This window comes from Dama dama, chromosome 9, assembly GCF_033118175.1.
Source record: "Dama dama isolate Ldn47 chromosome 9, ASM3311817v1, whole genome shotgun sequence".
In the NCBI taxonomy this organism is placed as follows: domain Eukaryota; kingdom Metazoa; phylum Chordata; class Mammalia; order Artiodactyla; family Cervidae; genus Dama; species Dama dama.
The window spans coordinates 13,424,919-13,438,403 of record NC_083689.1 but is presented as its reverse complement, the minus strand read 5'-3'; the positions used below and the strand labels follow the sequence as shown (position 1 = coordinate 13,438,403).

The window sequence follows — 13,485 nt, the reverse complement described above, 5'->3', positions numbered from 1 at the left end:
TATATGGATGTGAGAGTTGAACCATAAAGAAAGCCAAGCACTAAAGAACTGATGCATTCAAACTGTGGTGTTGAATAGGACTCTTGAGAGTCCCTTAACAGCAAGGAGATCAAACCAGTCAATCCTAAAGGAAACCAACCCTGAATATTCACTGGAAGGACTGATGCTGAAGATGAAGCTCTAATACTTTGGTTACCTGATGTGAAGGGCAGATTCAGTGGAAAAGATCCTGATTCTGGGAAAGACTGAAGGCAGGAGAAGGGGAGGACAGGATGAGATGGTTGGATGGCATCACCAACTCAACGGACATGAGCTTGAGCAAGCTCCAGTATGTGGTGAAGGACGGGGAAGCCTGGCCTGCAGAGGTCCCTGGGGTCACAGAGTCAGACATAACATCAACTGAACAACAGCAACAATGTGGTCCTATTGTCAGAGATAACCTTAAATATGTCACAGCAAATTTTCAACCTTACGTGTAAAAATTTTCTATCTATACATCTACTCATTGAAAAATGGAAAATTGGCGTCCAAGAGAGAGGGAGTCTATATATTGGAGTTAGTGATTGGTTGGTGTGTTTTATAATTGTTTTCCTGGATCACTCAATTTTGACTTTAACATTTCCTGTCCTGATTACGCTATGACTCCTCTGTTGCTCTGAACGAAGGATCTTCACTTTTCTAAATTACATCATAACCCCTAAAGATCCAGAAGCAGTGAATGAATAATATCAAGCTGAACCATTTTGTATGTCCTTCCTTCTCAGGAATCTTCAGTCTTCATGATCAAAGGATGACTCACAAGCAAGCTTAAATTTCTACCCAGTCATGTGATTCCAGATCACCATTTACTTTGGCACAACGTGCACATCCTTCCAGCCATTCCAAGTTTGTTAGAACAGAACTTAAAGTTCCTCATTAAGGAGAAACCAATGAACCAATTGATAATCTAGTTATATGAAACAAGTTTAAATAATAATCATGAGTATTGTCTCCAAATCAAAATGTATGCCAAAAATAAAAAGCGGTAGATTGTTATGCATGCTGTCATTACTGCTTGCTTTGTTGTTTCAGTTAGCTATTGCTGCATAACAAGCTATCCTAAATCATACAGTTTATCACGATGTCTTTCTTATCAAGTGAAATTAGATACCTGGAGGTGCTCTGATCACTATTCAGATGCTCATAAGTCCACATAGCTGAGTTCAACATTGTGTACATTGTGTATGATCCTATCATCCCAATGTGCTCACTTCATACCTGTGTGCTCACCTCACATCAATAAATCCAAGAATAGTAGACTTTCAACAAATCCCCAAGGGATGAACCACACTATTTATATCTATATTAGATACTGGTGTGTCCCACATGTATCATCTTGATTCTTTTCATATATGAGATTTCTCAGCTCAACTACAAACCACCAGCTTCTGGAGTTCTTTGCCCAAGAGCTTTATTTGACAATCAACTTTGCCTGGTCTGCCAACTTGCATGACTATCTAGTAGTTACAGTGAAATAGTACCCCCTGCAATGTAGTTCTTCTCATACAGCAAGTCCATACCTGACCTCTAAAAATTGATTAATTTTTCATGCAAACACATAAAATATTGCATTTTTTTGCTGCTTCTGTTAGTCTTTTCCAGGCAAGTTGTTTCTCACATCTGCATTCAAGACTCTCATTGAGGGTGTCTGTCTTTCTTTATGTTTCAAATTAGTTTCCCTGGCATCATGCCTCCCCTGAGGTGAAACAGGTCAATGCCATGTGCAACATTTTGCCCTGTGATTTCTCCCACAAAAAAATTGAGAGCATATGAGTGAGAATCCAGCTTCCCCAGCTGTGCAGATGATCCAGTGACTACATGACCATCCAGAAAACTGACATAAACTTCATGACAAGGGAGTGGGGAGAGATTAGAAGAACAGCAGCCAGGACTCTTGAAGGTCATCATAGATAAGCAGATTCTAACAACTGCATTATGAATTCTATCAGGAAATGTTCTAAAACTGTTGACAGTTGTAGATATCTAAGAATGTGCTAAAAAAACTGAACTGTACATTTAAAATTGGTGAATTGTATGGTATGTGAATCATATTTTAATAAAGCTATTTTTAAAAGTTCAAAATTCTTTAAAGAAGGAAAAAGGAAAATATAGTCCAATATATCTGATGAATATACATGAAAAAATTCTAAACAAGATAGTGGTAAACCAAGTTCTATGGAGCGTTAAATGGATCATAACCCAGAATCACATGGGGTTAATCTCTGGGACACAAGTAAGGTTCAACAAAAGCAAATCAGTCAATGTAATACACCATGTGAATGAAATTGAAGGTAAACATCATATGTTAATGACCATAGATGCAGAAAAATCATTTGACAAAATCCAACATTCTTTCGTGATAAAAATTCTACCAAAGTGACTATAGAAGGAATGAACCTCAACAGTAAAATGACCATATATGAAAAGCCCATAGATGACATTATACTGACTGGTAAAAAGTTGAAAATATCTTCTTTAAGATCAGACACAAGACAAGAGGGCCCACTCTTCCCACTTCTATTCAACATAGTCCTGAAAGTTCTAGTTAGAATATCTAGGAAAGAAAATACAGGCATCCTGATAGGAAAGAAAGACATCGATCTGTCTGTTTGAAGATGAAAAGTCTCTATATGTATGTATGTATGTATCTATCTATCTATGAAAACCTAAAGGCTGCATCAAAAAACATTAGAACACATAAACAATTTCAGTAAATTTTCAGGATAGAAAATCAGTATGTAAAAATCAATTATGTCTACATACACTAACAATGAACAATCAAGAAAAGAAAACTCTCAATTATAATAGCATCATAAAGGGTGTAAAAATACTCAGAAATCATTTTAATCAAGAGGTCAAATTCCTACACACTAAACCATTTTAAGACTTTCATGAAAGAAGTGGAAGTAGGCACAAATAAATGAAGCAATGTCATGTGTTCTTGGATCAGACCAATTAATATGTATAAATGGTAGAAAACAAATTAAATAATTACTTTTCCTATCTTAGTGCCTTGGGGACATCACATTTTCTAAATTTAAAGCACATTTTTGTTTATGCAATGAGAAAATCTCTATCACTAAAAAGTCTGAATATCCCCAAACTGAATTTAAATTTCCTCATCTACTTAAGATGAGATTACAACACAGTATGTCTTTCCCCAGGGGAAGCTAAATGAATAAATTCAGAAATGTAATCTCAGTTACTTGAACAAAGTTTTATTGGCTAAATGTCTTTGGTGTTGGTGGTGGTTTAGTCGCTAAAACGTGTCTGACTTTTTGTGACCCTATGAACTGTAGGCTTCTCTGTCGACTGGATTCTCCAGACAAGACTACTGGAATGGGTTGCCATTTCCTTCTCCACCTGATCTTTCTGGACCAGACACTGAACTGGTGTCTTCTACATTGTAGGTAGATTATCGACTGAACCACCAGGGAAGCTAAATAAATACCTATCAGTTCAATTCAGGTCAGTTCAGTCACTCAGTCGTGTCCAACTCATTGCGACCCCATGGACCACAGCATGCGAAGCCTCCCTGTCCATCACAAACTCCCAGAGTTCACTCAAACACAAGGCCATTGAGTCGGTGATCCCATCCAGCCATCTCATCCTCTGTTGTCCCCTTTTTCTCCTGCCCCCAATCCCTCCCAGCATCAGGGTCTTTTCCAATGAGTCAACTCTTCACATGAGGTGGCCAAAGTACTGGAGTTTCAGCTTCAGCATCAGTCCTTCCAATGAACACCCAGGACTGATCTTTAGGATGGACTGGATGGATCTCCTTGAAGTCCAAGGGACTCTCAACACCACAGCTGGACTTCTCCAACACCACAGTTCAAAAGCATCAATTCTTCAGTGCTCAGCTTTCTTCACAGTCCAACTCTCACATCCATACATGACCACTGGAAAAACCATAGCCTTGACCAGACAGACCTTTGTTGGCAAAGTAATGTCTCTGCTTTTTAATACGCTCTCTAGATTGGTCATAACTTTCCTTTCAAGGAGTAAGTGTCTTTTAATTTCATGGCTGCAATCACCATCTGCAGTGATTTTGGAGCCCAGAAAAATAAAGTTTGACACTGTTTCCACTGTCTCCCCATCTATTTCCCATGAAGTGATGGGACCTGATGCCATTATCTTAGTTTTCTGAATGTTGAGCTTTAAGCCAATTTTTTCACTCTCCTCTTTCACTTTCATCAAGAGGCTTTTTAGATCCTCTTCACTTTCTGCCATAAGGGTGGTGTCATCTGCATATCTGAGATTATTGATATTTCTCCCGGCAATCTTGATTCTAGCTTGTGCTTCATCTAGCCCAGCGTTTCTCATGATGTACTCTGTATATAAGTTAAACAAGCAGGGTGACAATATACAACCTTGACATACTCCTTTTCCTATTTGGAACCAGTCTGTTGTTCCATGTCCAGTTCTAACTGTTGTTTCCTGACCTGCATATAGGTTTCTCAAGAGGCAGGTCAGGTGGTCTGGTGTGCCCATCTCTTTCAGAATTTTCCACAGTTTATTGTGATCCACACAGTCAAAGGATTTGGCATAGTCAATAAAGCAGAAATATACATTTTTCTGGAACTCTCTTGCTTTTTAGATGATCCAGCAAATGTTGGCAATTTGATCTCTGGTTCCTCTGCCTTTTCTAAAACCAGCTTGAACATCTGGAAGTTCATGGTTCACGTATTGCTGAAACCTGGCTTGGAGAATTTTGAGCATGACTTTACTAGCGTGTGAGATGAGTGCAATTGTGCGGTAGTTTGAGCATTCTTTGGCATTGCATTTCTTTGGGATTGGAATGAAAACTGACATTTTCTAGTCCTGTGGCCACTGCTGAGTTTTCCAAAATTGCTGGCATATTAGGTGCAGCACTTTCACAGCATCATCTTTCAGGATTTGAAATAGCTCAACTGGAATTCCATCACCTCCACTAGTTTTGTTCATAAATATCTATAGACAATTCCTAACACAAATGTAAAATTATCACACTAATGATTTAAATAAACACATTTATGGTCCTACAATTCTGGAGATCAAAAGACTGAAATGAGTCTCACTGGGTAAAATCAAAATGATTGTGGCACTGGATTTCTTCTGAAAGCTATCAGGAAAAACATATCTACTTTCCTATTCTGAGTAAATATTATGGAGGAAAAAAAATCCAAATATATACCTTACAATTAACAAACATTTCAATATGAGGGACTAATATGAGGGACTAAATGGCAATTCTTAACTTGTGATATAATTATGAAATTCCAAATGATTTTGGACAACGTGGCATGAAAATGAGGTGTGCAGAGCCCAAGGTTTATATCAAAGGAATGAAGTTCTCCTCCTCGTCCGTGTTAAAGGGAGGAGCAAATTTTCTCTAGACACCGGGGGCTGTGTCTCTACTACAAAATACGTTATAGACTCAAGGAACCTCATCTATGCAAGTATGAAATGCAGTCTTAAATTTTGGAGAAAATCTTAAATCAGGTTTGGGATGAGGTGTTGGAAGGTTAGACTGAAGAATTCAGAATGTACACGAGGAAGAACTATGGTAATAAGCTGTGGATTCTCTTGATTCTAACCTGGTCTCTTGGAAACCCAGAATCTCCAGGACTTTCCCTTTTGTGTTCAGACTACTGTCCCACTGGGAAACCATGTGCTTAGGGTTTGGAGTAACAAGACAGAAATGTGCTGATGAGCAGACAAGGGGAGCTATAAATATCTCCTCTGCTGCATCCCTCAGCCTGTATAGCCTTGGACTGCGTGAGGCGTGGTAGTTGCTCTTGGAGTCCTAAGTCTGGCTGGGAGACTCTTGCCACCCTCGTTTCTGCTGTCTTTTGAGGAGCCAGAGCTTCAGTCTCCATCATTAACCATCCAGGAGGAGTTTGAAGTTACCCCCAGTGACCTTCCTCTCAGAGTTCCCAACCAGGTAAGTTGGCGAGTCCAGAGATACTACAGAAAAGGATCAGAGAAAATCATTCTTGAGGTCACCTGATAACCACTTGCTGAGCTCAATGCTAAGAGATTGTTAGTTGTTCGCTTTTCTGATTAACTAACTAATGTATTTATTTATCATGTTGAAAAGGGACATGAGCATGAACCTTCACAGGGGTGACTATTGACTATTAAGTGAAGGTAACCCATCAGAGTCAAGAATGGCTGGCATACAGTGCTTCTAGTAAAAGCAAGACTTATCTAAGGGGTTTTGCAGAAAAAGGAAGTAAATAAAAAGCATTTGGTATGGAGGTAGTCCAGTGAATTGTGGGTATTTCTTTTTTCTTTTTTAAGATGGGTTACATTTGAAACATTTCCATATTTGTAGGAAAGATCCAGACCAATGTATTGCTTGCAAATATTATGTTGTAATAAAAGTTCATGATAGATTAATGTCACATTATCTCTTTTACACTCTGGATATTCAGGTTAAAAAAATATCTTTGAGAATTAAAAAGCAGCATGCTAAATAGCTTTATTTTGCAATTATTTTCCTGTGAAGCTGAATACTATCTATGAGCTACTTTTTCATTTGTATTCTCTATTATAAATAGTCTATACAAAATCTTTACAGTTGTGTAGGAAGCACTGGAGAATTTTTATTCTTGTTTTTTATTACATTGTTCCAAAGAAGGAACTGGAGTTTTTCTATCAAATCTCTGTTTAAGACTGAGTTCTTTTATGAATGTACAGGTGTATATGTAAGGGATTGTGAGTGTTTATTCATTGTGTGTGGTCAAATATATCACTCAGTCTATTCTGTTTTCTCCATATTTTTCCTTACTGAAAAATTGAGCTGTCACTTTAGTATTCTTGAAGATCTTTGATAGAAACAAAAATGAAAGTGAATATTCTTCTGTATGTGTGGAAGCGTGCTCAGTCACTAGGCCATGTCTGACCCTTTATGACCCTATGAACTGTAACCCTCAAGGCTCCTCTATCTATGGATTATCCTGACAAGAACACTGAAGTGGGTTGCCATGCCCTCCTCCAGGAAATCTTCCCAAACAAGTGATCAAATCCTCATCTCCCATGTCTCTTGCATTGCATAAACTTATATGAATCAGTATATTTTTATATAGGATGAAAATAAAACTTAGGCACTGCACTGCTTTTTCCATGAGTTTAAAAGACTTTCCCTTATATCCTTAGATTTCCAAGTCTTTGGAAATTTAATCTGTAGCCAGACACCCATGATGTTACTGTTAAATTTTTATTATATTATTTTGCTGTATAAGTTAGTTTTGGATTCTCATTCAATTTTGCTTCATAGGGTTGATTCAGTTCAGTTCAGTTCAGTCGCTCAGTTATGTCCGACTCTTTGTGACCCCATGAACTGCATCACACCAGGCCTCCCTGTCCATCACCAACTCCCGGAGTCCACCCAAACCCATGTCCATTGAGTCGTTGATGCCATCCAACCATCTCATCCTCTGTTGTCCCCTTCTCTTCCTGCCTTCAATCTTTCCCAGTATCAGGGTCTTTTCCAATGAGTCAGCTCTTCGCATCAGGTAGCCACAGTATTGGAGTTTCAACTTCAGCATCCGTCCTTCCAATGAATATTAAGGACTGATTTCCTTTAGGATGGACTGGTGGATCTCCTTGCAGTCCAAGGGACTCTCAAGAGTCTTCTCCAACACCACAGTTCAAAAGCATCAATTCTTCTGTGTTCAGCTTTCTTTATAGTCAAACTCTCACATCCATATGTGACCACTGGAAAAACCATAGCCTTGACTAGATGGACATTTGTTGACAAAACAAAGTCTCTGCTTTTCAATATGCTGTCTAGGTTGGTCATAGCTTTCCTTCCAAGGAGTAAGTGTCTTTTAATTTCATGGCTGCAGTCACCATCTGCAGTGATTTTGGAGCCCAGAAAAATGAAGTCAGCCACTGTTTCCATTGTTTTCCCATCTATTTGCCATGAAGTGATGGGACCAGATGCCATGATCTTTGTTTGCTGAATGTTGAGCTTTAAGCCAGCTTTTTCACTCTCTTCTTTCACTTTCATCAAGAGGTTCTTTAGTTCTTCTTCACTTTCTGCCATAAGGGTGGTGTTATTTGCATATCTGAGGTTACTGATATTTCTCCCAGCAATCTTGATTCCAGTTTGTGCTTCCTCCAGCCCAGCATTTCTCATGATGTACTCTGCATATAAGTTAAATAAGCAGGGTGACAATATACAGCCTTGACGTACTCCTTTTCCTATTTGGAACCAGTCTGTTGTTCCATGTTCAGTTCTAACTGTTGCTTCTTGACCTGCATAGAAACCACTAATTCTAGTCTAATTGAATTCTTACTGACACTCTATATTATAAATTCTTTTTTCTTTTTAAACTTCTTTTCCTATAGATGTATAATCTATATATAATACATACATTTGCATATATATTCATATACTTTTATTCAAATAAATAAATAGAATTATGTGCATATCATACACACTCTTTATATTTTAGTGCAGTCTTGTTTCTCCCTTGTGTCCAATGTTCCATCTTACTCATTAATACCTCATGGACTTTCCTCCAGTCCACTAGTATTTGCTCATTCACTATTTCAATGTCTGCCTAATATTCGATGCAATGGCTGTGCTACTCATATTTTGAAAACTCCTGGATGTTTCACTCCTGGACACTCTTTCACACTTTTTTTCATCATTTTCCCCTTTGCACTTTCATCTTGCAGCATCAGCTTCCTATTTATTGCTTAAACACCTGCATCAAGCAGCTTTCTCTTTGCCCTGTCATCCACAGAACTGAATGTGGAGACTCATTACCACTGACAACCATTCTTTTGCAAATAGGAAGGTGAGGCTAATCTTTTTGCATATATGTCAACCACTTCAGGAAGATAAATACCACTCTTCCCATTATTTGGGTAAACATGTAAAAATATAGAATGATTAAATTGCCTCTTATAGTTAAAATAGATAGCATGTGGTAGATCCAAGATTTGATGCAAGGTTTCCTAATTTCAAAAGTCTGTGTTTAATACAATTTAGAAGTGTCTTTTACCATTTCCCTTTAAAATCCTTTCACTATTTTTGTACATTGTACATTTCCATTTGCAAGTTCTTGGTTTATTCTCTTTGCTGATTTTTCTGCTGCTGCTGCTGCCAAGTTACTTCAGTCGTGTCCGACTCTGTGCGACCCCATAGACGGCAGCCCACCAGGCTCTGCCATCCCTGGGATTCTCCAGGCAAGAACACTGGAGTGGGTTGCCATTTCCTTCTCCAATGCATGAAAGTGAAAAGTGAAAGTGAAGTTGCTCAGTTGTATCTGACTCTTCGCGACCCCTTGCTATCATAAAGATATGTCTTTTTATTTTTTTCAATCTGGAGGTGTATATATATATACACCTGGTGGCTCAGACAGCAAAGAATCTGCCCCCAATGCAGGAGACCCGGGTTTGACCCCTGGGTCAGGAAGATCCTCCCCTGGAGAAGGGAATGCCTACTCTTTCCAGTATTTTTGCCTGGAGAAGCCCATGGACAGAGGAGCCTGGCAGGCTACAGTTCATAGGGTCACAAAGAGTCAGACGCGACTGAGAGACTAACATATATACACACACATATATTTGCTTTATTAGTTACTCTGAACATCAAGCAGACGCACAGAGAGCAGGGAACAATACACTGGATGATGGACTCCCCATGTCTTGAAGTTTTAGTAATAGCACAGAAGTCATTTTATTTTTCAGCATCCTCTGACACAACCCTTTATCACCCTCCCTCTTACATTCCCCTGAACACTGGCTTACTTTTGAGCTTGAATATCTAGAAAAAGATCTTCAGTATCATTGCAGGTTCTTTTTACCTACAGGACATGTACATGATCTGATAAACTCTTGTCACCTGTTGTCTCTTCCTTAAATTCTGTTTTCAAACATCATCTAGTTAGCAGATTAACTGAACTGTCAATGAAAAATAAGTGCCATCCACTCACTTTTATACCTGCATCTTTTCTTTATTCATAGCACCTAACAAAAGATTCATAGCATCTTTTCTTTATTCATAGCATGGTATATATTTGATTACAGTCTTTCTCTGTGATTGGACTATAGGGATTTTTGAAGGGCAAAGTCCAAGACAAAAATTCATAGACAGAGAAGTCATAGAGACCCATTTAACAGGAAGAATTCCATAGCAAATATATATGTTGGCAACCCACTCCAGTGTTCTTGCCCAAAAAGCTCCATGGACAGAGGAGCCAGCTGGGCTCTAGTCCATGGGAGTCGCAAAGAGTAGAACACAATCGAACCAATTAGTATGCATGTACACACACACACACACACACACACACACGTATGTAGCTTAACTTCAAAACATTAATTGTAAAATTCCACCTATTTTAGTAATACCTATTTGTATGAAAATTAGTCATATTATTTTTTTCTTTCCTAGTTGTCACATCAATCTTATGGACCTAGTAATAATACACAGATTTCAGAATTTCTACTTCTGGGATTATCAAAGGAACCAGAACTGCAGCCCCTCATCTTTGGGCTTTTCCTCTCCATGTACCTGATCACTGTGTTTGGAAACCTGCTCATCATCCTGGCTGTCAGCTCAGACTCCCACCTCCACACCCCCATGTACTTCTTCCTCTCCAACCTGTCCTTTGCAGACATCTGTTTCACCTCTACCACCATCCCAAAGATGCTGTGGAACATCCAGGCTCACAGCAAAGTCATAACCTACGAAGGCTGCATCATCCAGATGTATTTTTTCTTACTGTTTGGGGGATTGGACGTCTTCCTCCTGACCATGATGGCCTATGATCGGTATGTGGCCGTCTGTCACCCTCTGCACTACATGATCATCATGAGCCCCCGGCTCTGTGGTCTCCTGGTTCTGTCATCTTTTGTTATGAGTTTCCTATATTCCCTGATGCAAAGCTTAATGGTGGAGCAGTTGTCCTTCTGTACAAAGCGGGCAATCCCCCACTTTTTCTGTGAAGCCAACTTGATGATCCAACTTGCCTGTTCTGACACCTTCATCTGTGACCTGGTGGTATATTTTGTATCAGCGGTGCTGGGTGGTGGTTCCCTTGCTGCTATTCTTTACTCTTACTCTAAGATAATGTCCTGCATAAATGGAATCTCATCAGCTCAGGGGAAGTATAAAGCATTTTCCACCTGTGCATCTCATCTCTCAGTTGTCTCCTTATTTTCTTGTTCAGTCCTGGGAGTGTACCTTACCTCTGCTGATACCCACAGCTCACACTCAAGTGTGATCGCCTCGGTGATGTACAGTGTGGTCACACCCATGCTGAATCCCTTCATGTACAGTCTCAGGAATAAAGACATTAAAAAAGCTTTGAAAATAATTGGGAAGTAAACTAATGAAGAGTTAAGTGTCCTGAGGCTGAAGAACTCCCACTGACTGCAGGGCTTAAAACTCAGAGCCATAAATGGTGAATTTTTTAAATTTCATTTTGAAGGTAGAACTTGCTCTTTCTGTTTATCTCTGGAATTTTTACTTCTTTGGCTTCCATTTATCAATACAAGCTAAATCACTTTATTAAGCTTTCTTCTCTCTGTGATATTGAGAGTTTTCCCCTTTTTTGTCTTCCTATTATTCCTAATTTATTTGCAACTTGAAAAAGAAATATTTAGACATTCCCATTTATCTCATAGGACTATATTCAATTCTTAACAATTTTTTTTTTCAAATGAAAAATGTAATCCTATGCAATATTTCCTTAAGTTTCCTAAGAGTACTAGGTTGTACAAACTCTATGAAAAAACACACTTGGCAACCAAGACAATTGATAAGTTTAACAGTTCAGTTCAGTTGCTCCATCGTGTCTGACTCTTTGTGACCCCATGGACTGTAGCATGACAGGCTTCCCTGTCCATCACCAACTCCTGGAGCTTGCTCAAACTCATGTCCATTGAGTTGGTGATGCCATACAACCATCTCATCCTCTGTTGTCCCCTTCTCCTCCTGCCTTCAATCTTTCCCAGTATCAGGGTCCTTACCAAAGAGTCAGTTGAAAAGTTTATATAACAGAAAAATCTGAGACCACAGTTTTTCACTATATGTCCACCAATCATAGTGTATTACTAACTTAGCTGCTCTTCATAATAATATATATTAACATACAGTGTCTTATAGCAAGTTATTTGTTTTTATTCTCCTGACTATGGTATTCCTCTTCTCTAACTCACCTTTGTGTACACAGCACCAACACTAGCTCTTGATTAAAATCAATTATCAAATACAGGTCTCTTAGTGATCTCTGCACAGAAACAGAAATTAGAATAAAAAGGTGAATTGATATCACCTTGAACTGTTGTTGTTGCTTAGTCACTAAGTTGTGTTTGACTCTTTTTTTGACCCCAAGGACTGAAGCCTGTCATGTTCCTTCTATTGATATTGCTGATAATATGGCTCCTCCTTCCATTGCTCTAAATGAAATAACTCCTTGATTTAAAGTGTTGCCATAACAACTAAAGGTATCACGATTAATCATTATCAGTTTTTTTCATTATATATTCCCTTTATGGTCAGAAATCTCTTCATCTTTCTGGTCAAAGAATGTCTCAATCAAGAGCTTGAATTCCTGTCCAGGCATATAAATCAGGGTCACCAGTTTTCCTACACAAAAATGCATATTCTTTCCATCATTTTTGGTTACCTGGAAAGGAATCCCAATAAGATCATCTTTTTAATAGAGCTGTCTGAAAAGAAGCCATGAATGTTGTCTTCATATATGATAACAAGTCAAAAGTAAGCAGCAGCAGATTATTATCATTGCCCTCACTTCTGTTCACTTTGATTAGGTATCAGTTAGCTAATGCTGTGTCAGATATCCAAAAAGCCAGTGATCAGATTCTATGGTGAAATGTTGTCATGAGCTCTGCTGTTCTTCTCCGGAGTCTATCTGGGTCTCTACCCTGTGCTTCTACATTTCATTAATGATGTAGGATGTGGTCATGGTGCTCTTCTCTCTTGAACAAATATATAATCAGTTTCTGCTATTTACCTATTTTACCCTCTATTTTATTGGAAAAAAAGAGCATCAAGTGTGAATTGCCTCAATTTAGTACTAGAGTCCCTATATCTACATTTCCCTTTTTCACAGGCAGAGGAGATATCCACTACCACTGCTCAGTGTGAATCAGGTACCTGGGGTTCAGCTTCCTCTTTGATCCATGCCCAGCTGTATTTTATTTCTTTTCTAACAGACTTATTTAGTCATGTACGGATGTGAGAGTTGGTCCATAAAGAAGGCTGAGCACCAAAGAATTGATGCTTTTGAACTGTGGTGCTGGAGAAAAACTCTTGAGTTCCTTGAACTGCAAGGAGATCAAACCAAATCCTAAAGGAAATCAACCCTGAATAATTCATTGGAAGGACGGATGCTGAAACTGAAACTCCCAATACTTTGGCCACCTGATGCAAAGAGCTGACTCATTGGAAAAGTGGAAAAGACACTTATGCTGGGAAAGATTGAG

General features: G+C 38.7%; 1 protein-coding gene across 1 annotated transcript; it reads left to right on the top strand.

Moving 5' to 3' along the window:
* Positions 1 to 5,321: 5,321 nt before the first annotated feature.
* Positions 5,322 to 11,362, top strand: LOC133061616 (olfactory receptor 7A17-like). Its single transcript, XM_061149585.1, has 3 exons — positions 5,322 to 5,348; positions 5,876 to 5,962; positions 10,427 to 11,362. Exons 1-3 carry the CDS (start codon positions 5,322 to 5,324, stop codon positions 11,360 to 11,362), a joined length of 1,050 nt encoding a protein of 349 aa, XP_061005568.1.
* The last annotated feature ends 2,123 nt before the right edge of the window (positions 11,363 to 13,485 follow it).